Raw genomic sequence first — 19,051 nt, forward strand, 5'->3', positions numbered from 1 at the left:
AATCTAGATGGATATCCACATAAAATCAAATTGACATAGATATTTTCTATATAAAAAATTTGGTCACATATTCCAGAAAAATATTTTTCTATTTATTCTAGAATAACATAATATGTTTTTATACTTTGCAAAACACATGCATTCAGCCAGTATGATATATATACACACGTGCATCCTCTTAGTATAGGTTATTCTACACCCCTTCACTTTCAAGGCCCATCTCACCTCCCACCCTCCTCCCAAGGACCAAAACCACTCCTACCTCATTTAAAGTCTGGTCAAAGGGTTAACCCCGTGGGTCAACCGTCTTATGGGCTTTCCATGTCTATCTAAACTCATCCCTCGTCTCACATGAATTGTGCAGTAACATGATGATAAAAACGCAGTAACACGACAACTAATTTACAGTAACAACGTCGAAACATACCCATGAGGGATCTACTTTTTTAAAATATTTTTTCCAAACAATATGATACAAAAGTTTTTGAAAAAATAATATATGAGGTGAGAGACAAAGTTGTTCAAAGTTCAAAATCTTAAGAAATATCTATAAGTACAGTAACAATATGCCTTCTATATAGTGATAACGCTATATTGTTATAAAATATATATATTGTTATTACATAATTGCAGTAACGTCGTGATATAAGTGTAGTAACATCGCGATATACGTGCAGTAACATATGTGTTTCACAATTGCAGTAACGCTGTGATATAAGTATAGTAATATCACGATAGAAGTACAGTAACATCATGACTGTATACTGTTGCTACAGTACAACTAATGCATGTGAGAGAGCTAAAAGATTGTATTTCCAATCTCTAGAAAGTAATATCTCACGTGTTTTATATTATTTTTCAAAACCGTTTTCACCATAATGATTAAAAAATGTGATTTAAAAAATTAGATTCGTCATGACTATATTTCAATGTTGTTACTATATTTTATAAGACATGTTACTGTATTTTTGCCTTTGTGTTACAACACTTTTCATATAGACGGAAGTTAACAAAGGTGAGGTGTGGAGGAAAGTCAAAGGACAGGTTTGATCGGCAGGAGAGGCTTTGACCAGGCTAGAAGAGGGGTTTTAACCTTTGAAAGGAGGTGAGGTACAGTTTGGGTCTTATAGGAGGAGGGAGAATATAGAATAGCTTATTCTAAGGGTGTACGTGGTAGTTTTGTTATACATGAGAAAAGAGAGCCAGGCACCCACTAGGGATGGGCCCCGCGTAGATCGGACGGCCCAGATTACTCGGGTGGGCATCTCGAATCTACGGCACGGCAGGTCAGTCTCTCCTCCTGCGGCTGCCTCCGCCCACCCTCCCCTGCGTACTCGCTCGCCGCGGAACCTTCTGGAACCTTCTAGATCCGGCCGATCCGCAGCTCGATCGGCGGAGATGGGGCAGGCCTTCCGCAAGCTCTTCGACGCCTTCTTCGGTAACAAGGAGATGCGGGTACGCCCTTACAGTTCTCTCTCTCTTTTCAGTCTCAGATTGGGGTTTCGATGTATCATTCATGGATAGTTGGATCATCTTGGCAGGTGGTTATGCTTGGGCTGGATGCGGCGGGGAAGACCACCATACTCTATAAGCTGCACATCGGCGAAGTTCTCTCCACCGTCCCCACTATCGGTTCAGTATCTCCGGCTCATCCGTCCATCTTGTGCTTTATAATTTGTATTGTCTTTTGTTTTGAGCCAACTGCCAAACCCAACCCAAATCAAGTACCCAACATGGTATGTATGATGATGATGATGCAGGCTTCAACGTGGAGAAAGTCCAATACAAGAATGTGGTGTTCACCGTGTGGGATGTTGGTGGCCAGGAAAAATTGAGGCCCTTGTGGAGACACTACTTCAACAACACCGATGCTCTGGTCATTCAATTTCTTCTCTTCTCTTCTCTCCCCTCCTTTTATGCGGCACTAGGAAAATAGTTTTTATACATAACATAGCTTACCAAAAAGAACATCCTACAAAGAGCAAAATCACCATGCCAGACAGCATTATTGCAGACAGCTCCTGATGATCTTGCATAAGACTGTCTGCATGACCTTTTATGTAGCATGCTACAGATCCACGTTGCTTCATTTAATTAGCACAGGCATCTTGGTTTCAGTAACACTTCTTTCATGTGATGTAAATTCCCCTGTTCTTTTCTTAACTCGCAGATCTACGTAGTTGACTCCTTAGATAGAGAGAGGATTGGGAGAGCCAGAGCCGAGTTTCAGGTTTACATATATGTATAATTTATTATGATAAAGCGAGCATTTGCTTCTGCAGTGGCATATGTTGCGTTGTTTCTCTAACTTACTGTTTTTTAATCTACCTTTCAGGCCATTATCAATGACCCTTTTATGCTTAATAGTGTCCTATTGGTATTCGCTAACAAGCAAGACATGGTATGTTCTTTGTTTTTATTCCATAGCCTGTATTTGATATGGCAACTGCTTATTAACATTGTGTAACTTGTTCAGAGGACGATAGTACCTTTTTCTGATTCACAAATCTTTTCTGCATATGTAAAGTCATCGTGTGAGTGATTGTATGAAATTTCATTCCTTGTCACTATGGGAGATAACTTCTATTCATGTTTGATGAACTTGTCTTTTGTAGCGTTTGCAGATAATGAGTTGTTGTTAGCATGTTTGATGATGTTAACTTTTCATATTGTGCATTAATTTATGAAACAATCGAAATTGTTATGACTCTGCTATATAACTAACAGCCTCATCGTTTGGCATTTTTGCGGAAAAAGCTAAACAGCATATTTACGAACGAAAAATAATTTATGAATAAAATTGATATGTACGTGTTCTTAGCAATATAAAAGCAAAGGCTGAAAAATAAACTATGATAAAAAAATCTCAAATCAACTCCAATTTAAGGTTGAAATTTCAAATTTTTGTCTTATAAGCATAAGTAGAAGCGAAAAGATAATGCCCTAAATGTTTCTGTTTCTCTGAATTGTTACTCACCCATGTTATGTGTCTGGAATTGTAGAGGGGTGCAATGACTCCGATGGAAGTATGTGAGGGCCTTGGCCTATATGACCTGACCAACCGTATATGGCATATCCAAGGAACCTGTGCTCTTAAAGGCGATGGCCTCTACGAAGGATTGGACTGGTTAGCCACAACTTTGGATGAGATGCGAGCTTCAGGGCGGATAACTTCGACATCATCGTCATGAAGTGTAACAGGAAGAGATAGTTGATCCTTGCACTATGGGGATTAACTTAATGGGTTATCTTGGTTTATTTTTCGTTTGATGTCCTCCTCTCCCGTTGTAGCTACTGGCCATGAACTGGGCGAAGCTTTTTGGCAAAGCTTTGATTCAGGCAAACCGTAGTATTACAAAGGACAGTGGACAGCGATACACTTGGGAGGAGTGGTTGGTTTATTGTACTCGCAACCGAAAATTCATCCTCTCGTAGAAGCGGGAGTCATTGTAAATATATGCAGATGCTACTGATATAATTGTGGCTGCGTTTCAACCAGTTGTATTAATGGAATTTTCAGATTGGAAGAGTTGTGCGTATTTTTCAGTTGGTTGGAAAGGGTGCTAGAACTCTCACATGATGCATGGAAGCAGGGGGCAAGGAAGCAAAGGGAGACTTCAGATGGCAGAGCTGGAGCCCCAGGAGTCTGCAGGGCTCGTGGTGAATTTCGGCTGTGGCTGTCTAGCTAATACTGGTAGCTACTCCCCTGGTTTCATATTGTAAAAGAATTTTACTATGCTTAAATCTATGCTTTTAAATTTATCTGTTGATCAATGCATATAATGTATGCATACATTAGCATCCATACAATGCTAAAGTCTTTTAACTGTGAAACTATTTATCATATCACGTGTCTCCTGGCATAAAGCCCATAAAAGCGACCGGCAGCAGAATCAGGAACAGAATGTTGTGATGGTATACGTACCGTGTAGTTTCTAATTTTTTTTCTCTAAAAATATCGTATCGAATTTTTAGACACTTATAGATAAAATAAAAAATTAATTATACAGTTATAGAAAAAATCGTGAGATGAATCTTTTGAGTCTAATTAGTACATAATTAGCTATAAATACTACAGTACCAATATGTGCTAATGATAAATTAATTAGACTTAAAAATTCGTCTCGCGGTTTCAAGACGAGCCATAAAATTCGTTTTTTCATTCGTGTCAAAAACTCCTTCCAACATTCTCTCGAAGTGACCGTAAAAAAATTGTTTTTGTAAAAAACACCCACGAGTTGCCTCTGTCTTGCCTTGTTGTAGGCTCGCTGAGCGTGCGGCAGATCACGGCGGCTAGGCATAGCCATAGCTATTGGCACTGGCACCAACGGTTCGGCCAGCTATGCCGATCAGACGCCGGACGGGACTGGTATCTTGCATTTCCTACGATCCAAATTTAATTGGGTTGAACAAGACAAACAAGTCAGGAATCGAATTGATTGGGTTGAACAAAGATCCCATCTAATACTCAGTACTCAAAAATTTAGTGTAAATATAAAAATTTATAAGTAATACTTAAACTACTTTTAATAATAAACAAAATAAATAATATTTTTATTTTTTTGAACGAGACAACCGATCAAACATTACCAACAGAAAGTCAAACAGAAAACTAGCCTACGGAATCCCGTACCGACGGGACGATTAACGACTAATTCAGCTTTTTCCAAGCGGAGGAGGATGGTGGTGTCATGTGGTGTGGCCTCGTAGCGTGAGTGGTGCTGGGGCTCGCCGGTTGGTGGGATGGCGGCGGCGAGCTCTTATCGTCTTCGTTCTATCCGTCATGAGGCTTTATCCCATTTGTTTGCTCTCTTATCATAAAGTCTCTCCGTGGAGTTTGCCGTTGGCGTCAATCTTTACTCGTGCTGGAGAGGGCTTTATCACCGTTGCCGATCTCCGTCGTTGCTCTCTCCACCACCGGCTTTGCCGTACTCCACCGTGTCTCCGTGTTGCTTCATCGTGCGACGTCAATGATACCGGATGATACCAATTGGTATCAACTAGTGCCACTTGATACCAACTACTTGGTATCAAATGGGGATTGGCTGTCGCCATCGCCATCTGATACATATTGATACCTTCTGATATCATGTGATACATGTTTGATACCTTCTAATACCATGTGATACCACTTAGGACCAAGTGGATTGATACCTTCTAGCATATTTTGGTATCAACTGACACATGTTGATACTAATCGGTATCATCCAGGTTTTCATATAGGAATCAAGCGATATCTATCGATACTTATTGATACCTGTTGATACATGTTGACATCATATGATACCACTTAGACCCATATGATACCACTTTGGTACTACCAGGTACCATGTGATACCTAGATCTTTTTGAGTTTCCCTTGTTACGTGACGTTGTGATACCAGATGATATCAACTGGTAATACACCGCCATCATCGCGTCCGCCGCCAACTGGTAAACAAAGGCGGCGCAGGGGGAGTGCACTGCGGTCCCGACGGCGGCACGGGAGGCATGCGGCGTGCGGTCGGGAGATGCAGCGCGAGGTGGGGAGAGTGTGTTCTGGAGGTTCACTAATGTATGTGGAGGTTCATTTTTTTAAAGAGAAATACTCCAGAACAGACGTCCGTCCGAACGGGAGAAGATAAATGAGCCACCGGTGCCACGTGCTTCATCGTTGTAGCCGCTCTCCCCGTGCTTTGCGCCGCCGGCGTTGCCTCCCTTGTGTACTCGTGCCGCGCTGCTACTCCACGCTGCTCGCCGTCACTCCTCCATGCTACCCCGCATATTGGTGCTGATCTTCACCCGCGTTCTCCATACTCATCTAATTTATAAAGTATCAATATGGTATCATCCAGTGTAAAAACTATAACATGTATATACATACTGGAATTAGGTGATACCTTTCTGATATGATGTGATACCAAATTTTATACTGGATGATACCTGATGGTATCATCTGGTATCAAACACTTGTTACATATGGTATCATCCAGTAGTATCATGCTGACATCATATGATACTACTTATAACTATATGGTACCGCTTGGTACCACCTAGTAACATGTGATATCTGTACTTTTTTAGCTTCCCTAATCACGCGACGCTATGATATCAAATGATACCAACTGGTATCACACCAGTGGTATCATCTGGTATCAGCTACGCGCTGGTAACGTGAGGCGCATCTGAGCACGAGGGTGGTGGAGACGTGTGACACGCTGCGACAAGAGCGCGACGTCGGCGGAGGCTGAAATGCGATGGCAGAGGTGGGCAGACGATGACGAAGGCGGCACACGGCAACATGCGGGAGGCAAGACGGATGCAACGCGTGAAGTTTATTTTAATTATCCCGTTCTTGACGGAACGCCGTTCCCCAGTACTTCTCAAAGTCAAAATACCATTACGGAGGGAGTACTGTACTGTCTTTCCTGTACTATTTTGGATTGGATTTGACAGAGGAATCATAGTACCAACGAGAGCGAATCCAACACCCGCCTCCGCGTCTTCTGTAAACTGAGAAGAAGCACCCACATATGAAGGTTACAGGATTATAACTGAAAAGATACAAGCAAGGGGTTTTCACTGTACAGGTACTAATACCACAAAAGGCAACACCAGCGTTTTCACAAGTAACGCTAAATAGATATACATCATAACAAAGTCAGTCATTCAGAACCGTCTCTTCTGCTGTGTAGGATACCCGGGGTTCTGCATTCCCATCCCTTGATCAGCCTTCCTTCTCAACTGTTGAACACATCAAAAGCCAATCACATGTTACATTTGTCACATGCCTTCTCCAAGCAACATTAACAGCACGGCTTCAAGCTCAAGGGCGAAATTTTACCTGATGCGGATGAGATTGGGCACCAGCACCTCTCTGCATTGGAATATTACCAGGATTCAGCGCACCCACGCCTGGTGCTTGCGGAGCTGCACCAAAGCCCGACATGTTTGCATTTATCCTTGGCATGTTGACCATTGGTTGTGGCATTGGTCTTTGAATGGCTCTCGGTACCACAGACTGACTGCCAGGAGGAGCATTCCCTGATGGCTGAAATACAAACGCACAACATTATAATAATGCAGCTCATATGGTAACTCGAATCAATGCTGCAAGAAAATGCGCTAACATGACTAAATCATTGATGGCATTGAAAACAATAATCAAATGTCATGAAGCGCATGTATTGACTTGTTCTGACCAAGTGACTATCAATATTATATATTCTAAAGATACCAGATATAATTTTGGCACAGGGTAAAAACTTAAGTCTCCTTGACAAAATAAAGCTTGATAAAAAGATTGCATATCGCTTCCAACTAATAAGGCCTGGTAAAAAGATGGCACAGGGACATCTTCATTACCGGTTGAGTTGGTTGAAGGCTCGTTGTTCCTTCAAAATCAGTTGTAGTATCAACTGGGCGTACAGGATATTGCACAATTTTCTCTCCAGCCTGCGATGGTAAAAGCGCACTGACCAGATAGACATTTAGTCAGAAGGATGACAATTATCGTCATTTTATGAATTTATGGAGGGAATGTAAAAAGAGTTGCTAGTTTGGGAGAGTAAATTAATACTCTGCTTACACATAACTTACTTTCGTCCAGGCAGAGGATCCATTCGGAAGTACCTATCAACAGAAATAGGTCACTCAGAAGAATTATACTCCCTCTATTTCAAAATATAAGGCTTATTTTAGTGGGGAAAGTTGAGTACGGAGGGTGCAAAAACAAGAGGAAGAAGAGGTAAAATGACCATGCCACCCATACCTAAAAACCTTGAAATAGGCATGGAGATGATTAAGATGCTTTTTACAAATGCAGGAGAGAGACTATGTAATTATTGCAGGCAAATAAAGAAAAAACTATAAATAATAAACTAACATGCAAGCACTATATCTTGCAAAAAGATTGAAAAAGCTATAGGCCTTATGAAAAGATTTAACACTTTCCATTATGTTGGAGATGTAAATGTAAGAAAGTTTCTGATCAGGCAGAAAAGGAATAATGGATAGGTGGAGGTATGTAGTTACTTACTCATGTTCCAAAGCTTGTGCAGCGGTTATACGCTTTCGAGGATCATACCTGAAACATGAATATAAAGTTGATAAAACATTTAGTAGTACAAAGCTGAATGGAAGAAACAATAATCAAAGAATGTTATGTTGACTTTATAGCAGGCCAAAAAGTCAGTTACATACTCTAGCATTTTCGAGAGAAGATCGAATGCAGGACTCTTCTGGGGCAAGTGAACAATATTATGTAGTCCTGTGTTCTCACTGCAAGGGAGAAATTATTTCCTTAAGGCATGATGAGGGCAGTATTTCACGGGTTTTTACAAGCAGCTTAAGAATGCATGACATACTACTTATGCCCTTGAATGTGTTGCTGGTCGTTTTGCCAGCATGGAAGATTAGCGAGGGTAGGCCATTTCTCAACGGTAGGATGACCTGGAGAATAAGTATATTATTATAGTACAAGAGTATATAATATCTCAGAAAGGAGTATGCAATCAAATAGTCTGAAGGAGAAATGAGTCATTCGTACCTAAGACCTTAAAAATCTTGTCTAGTTGATCAAGCTACAAGACATGCGCAAATCAACTGTGAGATACATAAATCGCCAATGAATGGTATACATAGCAGAAATATTCTACAAGATGTAACGCAGCAGGATATATAAAAGGCAACAGTATAGTAGTATACAATTATCAACTGCCTGATTTACTTTGAGGATGGTTCCAAACAAGAGCGTTATCTTTGCTTCAAATTAAGCACCATGTACAAAAATGTCCAATATAGCAATCTTAGTCCAGTAATGAGTAATCTAATATGAATACAAGGTAACAATAGTAATTACTTGAGTGTGAATGCCCATACTTGAAACGGGTTTGGAGTAGCTTTGGCTTCAACACCTTGGAACAGTGGTTTCAGTGTAAGCAATTCAGCAAAAATGCAACCAACTGCCCACATATCTAGAGATGATTAAGGAAATAACTGAACTGAATGAAGCGAAAGAGACGGTAAAAAGATGTCATTGCAGTATCCTGAAAGGATACCAACAGCACTTGTGTAGTGTTTTGCCCCAAGTAACAACTCTGGAGCCCGATACCAGATGGTCACAACAACCTGGAAACTTTTGGTTAGCCATATACTTGTGGGTCTTGTTAGCACATAAATTCTTTCCACAAAAAAGGAAAGGAACACATGAGCAGATGAAATGTTCTACAACTTTCTTGTTTATCACAAAAAAAAGTGGTTTTACAGATGGATGTACTAACCCCGTTATCACTTAATGGTTTTAATGGAGCTTGATAGATCCTAGCAAGTCCAAAATCAGCGATCTTTATAATTCCATGTTCCTCTCCTTCTCCCATGACCTATTGGGGCACATTATCCTATCTTGGTGAGTGCAGAAAGGCAACATTAACAGCATTGCATATCAAAAAATAGCATATAAAAGCATACCAGTATATTAGAAGGCTTGAGATCTCGATGGATGATCCAGTTGCTGGGGAAGAGAAATCAGGTTTAGATATTTTGGGGATAAAATCAGATTTAGCTAGGATGGCAGAAAAAATTGGCACACAAGCTAGGCTAGGCTCCAGTATCAGAAATCGCTCATCATGTTAACCTTAAGATGTAGACAATACCTATGAAGATAGTTGAGGCCATTGAGCAGTTGCCAGAGCAAAGATTTGACTGTGTAAGGATTAATGGGAAGGTTAAGCTTCTCTCTGTGATGCCTGATAATCTCCTGTGGTGGTTTGTCTCATAGGTTCGTTAATTGTTAACTAATTAAGAGAAGAAAACATGAGAGACGAGCGAGATGGGCATTGGTGCTTACATAGAGGTCGTGCTCGGCGTAATCGAAGGCGAGGTAGAGGGACATGTCGGCATGGTTGATGTGAACATTGACGAGCTTGACGACATTCTCGTGGTTGATCTCACGCAGAAGCTGCAAGAGGAGAAGGTTACACTAGAGTTAGGGTTTGATAGGGTAGGGAGGAGTAAAGCGGATCTCCCTGAGGAGGAGGTACCATGATCTCTCTGATGGCGGTGGGCGAGACACCGTCGCCCTCCTTGGACTGCTTAAACTTCTTGATGGCGATGGGAGGACCACGGCGGCTAACGCCAGCGGCAGCGTGGGGATGCGATTGTTTGAGGCGCGCGAGGAAGACGAGGCCGTAGGTTCCCTCGCCAATCTTCCCCACTAGCTCGTACTGCTGCAGCCATGCGGGCCGGTTCGTCCCACCTCCGACGCGGCCGTCTCCCATCGCCGCCGCCGACGGTGGCAAACCACCGCCTCTGGAGGGGAAAGGGGAAGAAGACGTAGGCGCAAACTGAAAATACGTTTCCTGTGTCCCCAAAGCTCACACTTGAAAAATTATCGTCTTAAATTTGGTGTAATTGTTCATGAAAAACTTGGGGAAGAATTTCAAACAATTGGGAAATGGATATAGTACTGTTCCACATAAAGGAAAATCAAAACCAGATATCTAAGGATGTGTTTGGTTCATGGACGAGTTGGGTTATGTTGGTTCCATCCATAAATTATATGATGTGTTGGGTTCTATTTTTTTATTTGGTTAGATGGATAGGTTAGACAGTTTTTTGTTTGGTGGGAGGATGAGATGGTATGGATTCTACTTTTTGTTTGGTTCAAGAGATGGGATGGGATGAGATAGATGTTACCTCTTATATCCAAAATAAAATATTAAATACTAGGGTTAATATATGAATAACCTAAAGTAATTAGATATATATTTATACCAGTAATATATTTTAAATAAATTGAATAAAGAAAATGGACACCCCATCTGTATGTAGTGATCGTTCTGGGATGGATCCGTCCCACCGTTTTGATGGGATGGGTTGGATCTGTATCTGAGAGAAATATTCCTCTCCTGAGTCCAACCCATCTCACCCATCCACCAACCAAACGGTGTCAGTGATGGATTGACTCTATCCCAACCCATCTCGTTCCTAGAATCAAACATATCCTAAGGAAATCTATTATTGATTGCATGCAAACTGAATGCTAATATGTACACATACCAAAGTTGAATGTATCAAGTCTATTATGGGTATCTTATCGAAATCGATAACTATGGGTATCAGGTATGGTATCCAATTCTAGATTAAGTATTGGATCTAATACCTATAGGTATCAGGTTTAGTATGGTTATCGGATTCAATACCTATGGATATCAGGGCCAGTACCCAATATCATATCAAGTATAGGATCTGTTACCATAAGGTATTAAGTTTGGTATGGGTATCGGATTCGATACCCATGGAAATCAAGTATCAGTTATGAGTTTATGCTTCATCATCATTGATTGGGCCATATGTCCATACCAATTGTATGTTTACTATACCCTAATCTTCTTGATGTTGCTGGCAAAGAAAGTTGACTTTTGATGCTTGTGAATTTGGTAGACATACTAGAGCATCATATATTCCATCCGGTGTTAGAAGGCAAGCAAGCTTTTCACATTATTCCTTTTGATGTTTAGAGTCCTTGCCATATAACATGCATGATTATAGATGGTTTGTTACTTTTACTGTTAGTTTTAGCCGACAGATGTGGCTATTTGTTAAGAATAACATAAATGATATTTTTTTCTGTTTTAAGGAATTTCACAAGACTGATGAATTAATATAATGTACAAATGAAGGTGTTCATGTTAGACTATGATAAGCAGTATGTGATCGAGGGAGGAGTTGAATAGTAATGCAATTGAGGGGAGCAACCATCGCACGAGGGGATAATTCTGAAAAAACCGTAATGATGCCATTTCTTAAAGGTCTGGATGTTCGTATTTTTCGCAAAAGACTGCTAATTTAATAACCAACAAGTTGCCTACTAGATTTACGGACTATGATATAACCAACCATATCTCATATGACTCAATTGGTAGTACATGTTGCTTCTTTGGTTGCATCTCAACTTATACCACGAGATTGGAAAGAAGTTAGACAAACTAAATAAAAATGGAAGTCAACAATGCTGGAAGAGATGACAACATTAGAGAAAAAAGGTACATGGGAATTACTCGCACTTTCTGCTAGAAATACAGAGGTTGAATGCAAACGGATTTCACAATTAAGCAAAATCTTGATGGGAATGTGGAGAGGTATAAAGGCTAAACTTGTAGGTAAAGGATGTAGTTAGACATATGTAATAGAATATGATGAAACATTTGGACCGATGTCAAAAATAAGTGCAACAATAACATTGATCACTTGTGCAGCCAATAAGGGTTGGAAGTTATTTTGGATGGATGTTAACAATGCATTTATTCATGGAGAATTACAAGAAGAAGTATATACGATAATTCCATTGAGTTTCTATACACAAAAGACAAGAGGTAAAGTGTGCAAGTTAAAAAAAACGCTTACATGGGCTAAAACAATCTTTAAGAGCCTAGTTTGATAGGTTTTGGAAGGTGGTATGGGCCATGGGATATAATTAAAGCAATGTTGATCACGCTCTATTTTTTAGAAACTATTAATGTAAGACCATTGTACTAAGGTTTATGCTGACGACATAGTACTTACATGTGTTGATGAGATAGAAATTACAAAGATGGAAAATCATTTGGCAAGATCATTTGAGGTGAAAGACTTGCGTTGTTTGCATTATTTTCTTGGGATTGAGGTCACCTTTCCACCACGTGGAATTTATCTCTCAAATAAAATATGTACTAGATATGCTTGAGGAGATATGAGTGTTGCATTTGCAAACTAGCATCCAATCCAATTGAAGCAGATCACAAATTAAAAGCTGAGTCTAGGGATCAAGTAGACAACAGACAATGTAAGGGACCTGCTGGTTATCTTATATATCTCTCACACACTAGACCCGACACTAGTTGTGTAAGTATGGTGAGTAGATATACATGTGATCCATGATTAGGTCATTTGGATATTATCCATAGGCGTGCGCATGGTTGCAAGGCGTGGTTACAAGATTGTTGACAAAAGCAGAGTTTAGAGCCATTGCACAAGGCATATGTGAGTTGATGGGTGCGAAATTTGATGGTTGGACTTAGGTTGCACGAAAAAGTTCCCGTCGCGTTGAAGTGCGACATTAAGGTATGATGCACCATGTATATATGTTGGTGAAAATCTGGTAAATTGGAGAAGCAAAAAAGAAGTTATAGTTACAAGATCAACGACAAAAGCATAATTTAGAGCCATAGCACAAGACGTGTGTGAGCTAATGGATGCGAAATTTGATTGTTGGACTTAGGTTGTATGAAGAAGTTCTTGTGGTGTGGAAGTTTCACGGTATGGTTGTAGTGTATGTTGCAACTAATCAGCATGGCTAAAACCATAATAAGAAGAGATTCCAAGAACTGGAGATGTCAGCCTTTCGAAAAATGCCAGAGCGGCATGTAATGCTAGATATATTATTCTTCGGGCTCATGATTTACATTTTGCTATTCTGTAGCGGTGTACGATTTATTGTCAGAAGCCATGTTAATTCTGTTGCTATGCTCTAAATGATTGACACAAATTAGTTAGATGGCTGGCATTTCCTACATCTACATCTCACCATCTGCACGAGAGCAAGCTATATAAGGGTATAACACCAACAAATAATGGTTATTTAGGTATTGTGGTGCGTGTTGTTAGTAATTAATCTAAAGTGAAATAACGTAGTGTGTTTGTTACATGCATCGCAAAAGAAAAGTAAATGCACTTATCCTCTTAATTTGCTTCAGAACAGCCTATTCAAACGTAGTATTGTCAAGATGATCCAGAGAAGAGCATCGCATAAAAACATCCAAAAATTCTTTTTCATTTGTCTATTTTACACTAGAAAGAGGTTAAATCTACACATTTTCACAATTGAGACCCATCGGCGTTCTGACAACCGGGCAACCCTTCAGCCAACGGCTTGCTGTATGCAGACGATGCAATCTCTACGCTGGCTTGTTCTGCGTTAAGCCGCATTCTGTCCTGTCTTTGATCGCCCTTCTTCACCACATAATCGCGTACGTGTAATTCCTTGTAACCAATGCCAAAGTAGTTTGCCCCTGCGGCGCAACTAGTGGTGTCGTGCTATCCGGTCAATCAGCAGCCTCGCCGCCATCCTGATTGCATCTCAAACTCGCACGAAGTGTGGAACTGGCTCGCTGTCCCATTAAACCATTACAAATTTACCCTTACTTAAACTAAAAAATCCCAATAATACACTATAATTTATTTCCATATTTATCATTTTACCAATTTTACCACACCTAGTACCACATGCAGTAGAGTTAGATCTCGTTCATCGGATTTAATCACGTGGATGGCTCACGGCTGCTCAAAGGTACCTTAAAGAAAAAAATCACAAATTAAAGATTCATGCTCAGAGCAAGCCGTTGACATTGCATGTTACACGATTTGTCGGGACAACGAAGCTAAGCTAGGCAGGGATTTCTTATTAGGAAACAAAAATCTAGAAATAGAATGGTGCAAGCGGTGTGAGTTGACAAGAGAGAGGGATGTGCATGCGCAACTAATTATATATGTAGCCAGTTGTGTGCGGGCTATTTGACTTTTGGATTCATGTTGTTACAACTCGATCCTAGTGGCATGTTTAATTACCAGTATCTCTTCCCTTAAGCCGGGCCTATCATGCATCGGAGGAAGAAAAGAAAACACAGATTCGATGGAAGTAGCTGTCGATTCTGATAGCGAGCTGAGCGTACGTGCTGTTGACAACTGAAGCGGCATTTTTGGTGTTTTATACAGGTGAGTTGATTATGTTGGACTTTGCGAAAACGAAATGAATGGCGTTTTGTGTTTAAATTGTATAATCTGGTCGCCATCAGAGAAAACGACGTGTATATAAGATACTCGTATTGTATACGCATCGAATGAATATAGGGCTGGGTCAAAACAAGAAGATTCCGGGCTCAACTACCCAATCGCTCCAAAATAGTAATTGAGCCTTTTGCATTGCATCGATCATTATCTTAATTAATTTGCATGGCCCTTCCCATAGCTTGTTGTATGTATGTAATGTCATGCATGTGTGTATAAATACACGCGGCCGCCTAATAAGAAGCTTAGCTCGATCTGTAGGCCCAACGACTGGCGATCCATCCATCCATCCATCCAACAAAGTAAAGTCGGGTTGATCCGGCCACCACGCCCACGCCCACGCCCGTCGATCGATCTCTAGCTAGCTAGCTGGGGTTGGGAGGATCGGCGACGGCCATGGCGAGCGTCGTGTGCCCTCCTGCGGAGCTGAATTTTGGCGGGGACTACTACTCGGTGGTGAACGGGGTGTGCAGCCGTGCCGCCAGCTACTTCGGCGGGAAGCCGGTGCTCACGCAGGCCGTCGGGTACGCCGTCGTCCTCGGCTTCGGCGCCTTCTTCGCCCTCTTCACCTCCTTCCTGGTTAGTCTTACGTACTCGAGCGATCTCCTTAAGATTAGATTAGATTAATCATGGCATCATATATATCGATCGATTGGTAGGTGTGGCTGGAGAAGCGTTACGTCGGATCGCAGCACACCTCGGAGTGGTTCAACACGGCCGGCCGCAGCGTCAAGACGGGTCTCATCGCCAGCGTCATCGTCTCGCAGGTGAGAATTGATCGAGTTAATAGTAATAGATCAGAGAGGAGATGAGAATCTGAAATTAATATATCGATCGACATGGCAATTGGGCAGTGGACCTGGGCGGCCACCATCCTGCAGAGCTCCAACGTGGCATGGCAGTACGGCGTGAGCGGGCCCTTCTGGTACGCGAGCGGCGCCACCATCCAGGTGCTCCTCTTCGGCGTCATGGCCATCGAGATCAAGCGCAAGGCGCCCAACGCCCACACCGTCTGCGAGATCGTCCGCGCCCGATGGGGCACCGCCGCCCACCTCGTCTTCCTCACCTTCTGCCTCATCACCAACATCATCGTCACCGCCATGCTCCTCCTCGGCGGCTCTGCCGTCGTCAACGCCCTCACCGGCGTCAACGTCTACGCCGCCAGCTTCCTCATCCCTCTCGGCGTCGTCGTCTACACCCTCGCCGGTGGCCTCAAGGCCACCTTCCTCGCCAGCTACATCCACTCCGTCGTCGTGCACGTCGTGCTCGTCATCTTCGTCTTCCTCGTCTACACCTCCAGCGCACACCTCGGCAGCCCGCGGGTGGTGTACCAACGCCTCATGGCCGTCGCCAGCGCCGCGCGGGACTGCTCCGCCGACCTCTCGCGCCCCGGGCAGGCGTGCGGCCCCGTCGCGGGCAACTTCAAGGGCTCCTACCTCACCATGCTCAGCTCCGGGGGACTCGTCTTCGGCATCATCAATATCGTCGGCAACTTCGGCACGGTCTTCGTCGACAACGTACGAAATCAATCAAATCACTCTTCATCGTCTCTGGCTCTGACTATATATTATTCAAAACTAATTAACTAGTGATCGCAGGGCTACTGGATGAGCGCCATCGCCGCCCGGCCGTCGTCCACGCACAAGGGCTACCTGCTGGGCGGCCTCGTCTGGTTCGCCGTGCCCTTCTCGCTCGCCACGTCGCTCGGCCTCGGCGCGCTCGCGCTCGACCTCCCGCTCACCGCCGCCGAGGCGGCCAAGGGCCTCGTCCCGCCGGCCACAGCAACCGCGCTCATGGGCAAGTCCGGCTCCGTCCTGCTACTCACCATGCTCTTCATGGCCGTCACCTCCGCGGGCTCCGCCGAGCTGGTGGCCGTCTCCTCCCTCTGCACCTACGACATCTACCGCACCTACGTCAACCCGGGCGCCTCCGGCAAGCAGATCCTACTCGTGTCGAGGGCCGTCGTGTTCGGCTTCGGCGGCTTCATGGGCGTCCTCGCCGTGGTGCTCAACATCGCCGGGGTCTCCCTCGGGTGGATGTACCTGGCCATGGGAGTCATCGTCGGATCCGCCGTCATCCCCATCGCGCTGCTGCTGCTGTGGAGCAAGGCCAATGCCGTGGGCGCCATGCTCGGCGCCGTGTCCGGCTGCGTACTCGGCGTGACCGTGTGGATGACGGTGGCCAAGGTGCAGTACGGGCGCGTGAACCTGGACACGACCGGCCGGAACGCGCCGATGCTGGCGGGCAACCTGGTGTCGATCCTGGTGGGTGGGGCGGTGCACGCGGCGTGCAGCCTGGCGCAGCCGCAGAACTACGACTGGGGGAGCAGCCGGGAGATCACGACGGTGGAGAGCGTGGCGAGCGACAGCGCGCTGGAGGAGGAGCTCAAGGAGGAGCGGCTGGTGCACGCCAAGCGGTGGATCGTCAAGTGGGGCCTGGTGTTCACGGGCGTCATCGTGGTGGCGTGGCCGGCGCTGTCGCTGCCGGCGGGGAGGTACAGCCTGGGGTACTTCACGCTGTGGGCTGCGGTGGCGATCGCGTGGGGGACGGTGGGGTCGGCGGTGATCATCCTGCTGCCGGTGGCGGAGAGCTGGAGCACCATCAGCAAGGTGATTGCCGGCATGTTCACCAACGACGCTGTGTACGAGCGCCTCGACGATGTCAACCTCCGACTCCGGGCCATCATGGGCACCATGCCGGAGGCGGAGAAGCGCTACCGCCAGCTCCACGAGACAGAGATGCACCCTGCCGGAACCCATCCTGCCAACGACGATGACCATCACGACCTGCCCAACTGATCCCCTCTCGTTGGATTGCAAATGCTTAATTACTTGAAAGAAAGACTAGTGCAGCGTGCGCTCGCCACCATGATAAATATACGGTTTTGTGTACCAAATAATAGAAGAAGAAGAGGTGTCTTTTTTCAATATTGTACGTACGTATGTAGTAACGTGTTTGTGTTGACTATATTAATTTGGTAATGCAAATTAAATTAGGAAAAGATAATATATGTTCTGCGCTGTTGCTAGTATTTTTCAGGCGCCTGCAAATCTCAAAACTTTCAGCCTATTTTTATGGCCACTCGGCTTTTGCACGTGTGTTCGCTGAAATGCTTAATGGTTCATTTCTATGAAAAAAGTTTATATATAAATTTCTATCGTCTCATCTTTATCTTTCTAAAGTAGATTCCAACTTTATAATAGTTAATTTAGGACGCGTATCTTTTGGTGTCACATCGAATGATTAACCAAATATCGAAAGGAATTTTCGAATACGAATAAAAAAGACTAATTCATAACTCGCCTGGAAACCACATGACGAATCTTTTGAGCCTAATTAATCCATCATTAACACATGTGGATTACTATAACATTATAACTAAACATAGACTAATTAGGCTCAAATTGTGCAATTAGTTTTTTTATTTATCTATATCTAGTGCTCCATGTATTTATCCAAAGATTCGATGTGATCTTTTTAGAAAAAGAATTGGAAACTAAACAAGGCCTTAGAATAGTTTCTACTTACGTACCACCGAGTTGACATATGGGCTCGATCTTTTAGATAAGGTGGTCCCTATGCGGCGGTTTATGTGGTGTTCCATTAGAAGAAAATAAAAAGAAAAAAACATAGGCGAGACCCATCACGCATCTTGGATCTAGGCAGCTTGAGCCCGGACCAGTTTGCACTCCTCTCACCTTGTCTTCGTTGACGCCATTGACCTCTGATAGCTTCTCTTAAAACCTACCTTGATCAACTCATGTCTCCTTAAATCTTGCCTCAGCCAGTGAAGTACCGTGGTGGATCGCTGCTTTGCCATAGCTTATAGCCACCTCTTTGAGTTTCTTCATGGCTGCTATTAGTGAACCATCAGCCATGAAGAAGGTGGGTAAGCAACGTCGATGGAGGAGAAGGAGAGGGACAGAGGGGCAAGCCGATGAAGCAAATAATAGCATGAGCTCCCTTCCCCCTCCTCGCTAGTTGTCTCCACCGTTGCCATCTACTTCTACTTTCACAACTGTCGTGTGAGCTGTCGAGCTTAATGAGCTCAAGATGACTTTGGGGCACTTAAGGTATGGCAACACCGTTTCGAAAGTTAGTGCTGGCTTTAGGACGATGACTAGGAGAATGAGGACATTGCTTGAAGTTGAAATAAGAGATAGAGGGGATCAGGAAACCGGTAGAGAGGAGAGATGAATCTTGACATATATATAAATTATATATTTTCATCAATTGATGAATTTAAGCA

General features: G+C 43.5%; 3 protein-coding genes across 3 annotated transcripts; 2 read left to right on the forward strand and 1 right to left on the reverse strand.

Moving 5' to 3' along the window:
• The first annotated feature begins 1,260 nt into the window (after positions 1–1,260).
• Positions 1,261–3,523, forward strand: LOC102702599 (ADP-ribosylation factor). Its single transcript, XM_006662049.3, has 6 exons — positions 1,261–1,455; positions 1,542–1,632; positions 1,761–1,876; positions 2,171–2,230; positions 2,336–2,401; positions 3,003–3,523. Exons 1-6 carry the CDS (start codon positions 1,399–1,401, stop codon positions 3,189–3,191), a joined length of 579 nt encoding a protein of 192 aa, XP_006662112.1. The 5' UTR covers positions 1,261–1,398; the 3' UTR covers positions 3,192–3,523.
• A 2,988-nt stretch (positions 3,524–6,511) lies between these two features.
• LOC102703065 (cyclin-dependent kinase E-1) lies at positions 6,512–10,345 on the reverse strand. The gene is made up of 15 exons (XM_006662050.2): positions 10,020–10,345; positions 9,827–9,937; positions 9,633–9,736; positions 9,448–9,490; positions 9,261–9,359; positions 9,039–9,108; positions 8,860–8,954; positions 8,528–8,561; positions 8,346–8,430; positions 8,182–8,259; positions 8,018–8,065; positions 7,579–7,611; positions 7,345–7,453; positions 6,824–7,030; positions 6,512–6,723 (listed from the first exon to the last, which is right to left on the reverse strand). The coding sequence occupies exons 1-15, from the start codon at positions 10,254–10,256 to the stop codon at positions 6,649–6,651; spliced, it is 1,428 nt and encodes a 475-aa protein (XP_006662113.1). The 5' UTR covers positions 10,257–10,345; the 3' UTR covers positions 6,512–6,648.
• A 4,624-nt stretch (positions 10,346–14,969) lies between these two features.
• On the forward strand, positions 14,970–17,871 carry LOC102703338 (urea-proton symporter DUR3). Its single transcript, XM_006662051.3, has 4 exons — positions 14,970–15,381; positions 15,462–15,569; positions 15,657–16,319; positions 16,401–17,871. The coding sequence occupies exons 1-4, from the start codon at positions 15,199–15,201 to the stop codon at positions 17,598–17,600; spliced, it is 2,154 nt and encodes a 717-aa protein (XP_006662114.2). The 5' UTR covers positions 14,970–15,198; the 3' UTR covers positions 17,601–17,871.
• Positions 17,872–19,051: the final 1,180 nt, after the last annotated feature.

This window comes from Oryza brachyantha, chromosome 10, assembly GCF_000231095.2.
Source record: "Oryza brachyantha chromosome 10, ObraRS2, whole genome shotgun sequence".
Taxonomy (NCBI): domain Eukaryota; kingdom Viridiplantae; phylum Streptophyta; class Magnoliopsida; order Poales; family Poaceae; genus Oryza; species Oryza brachyantha.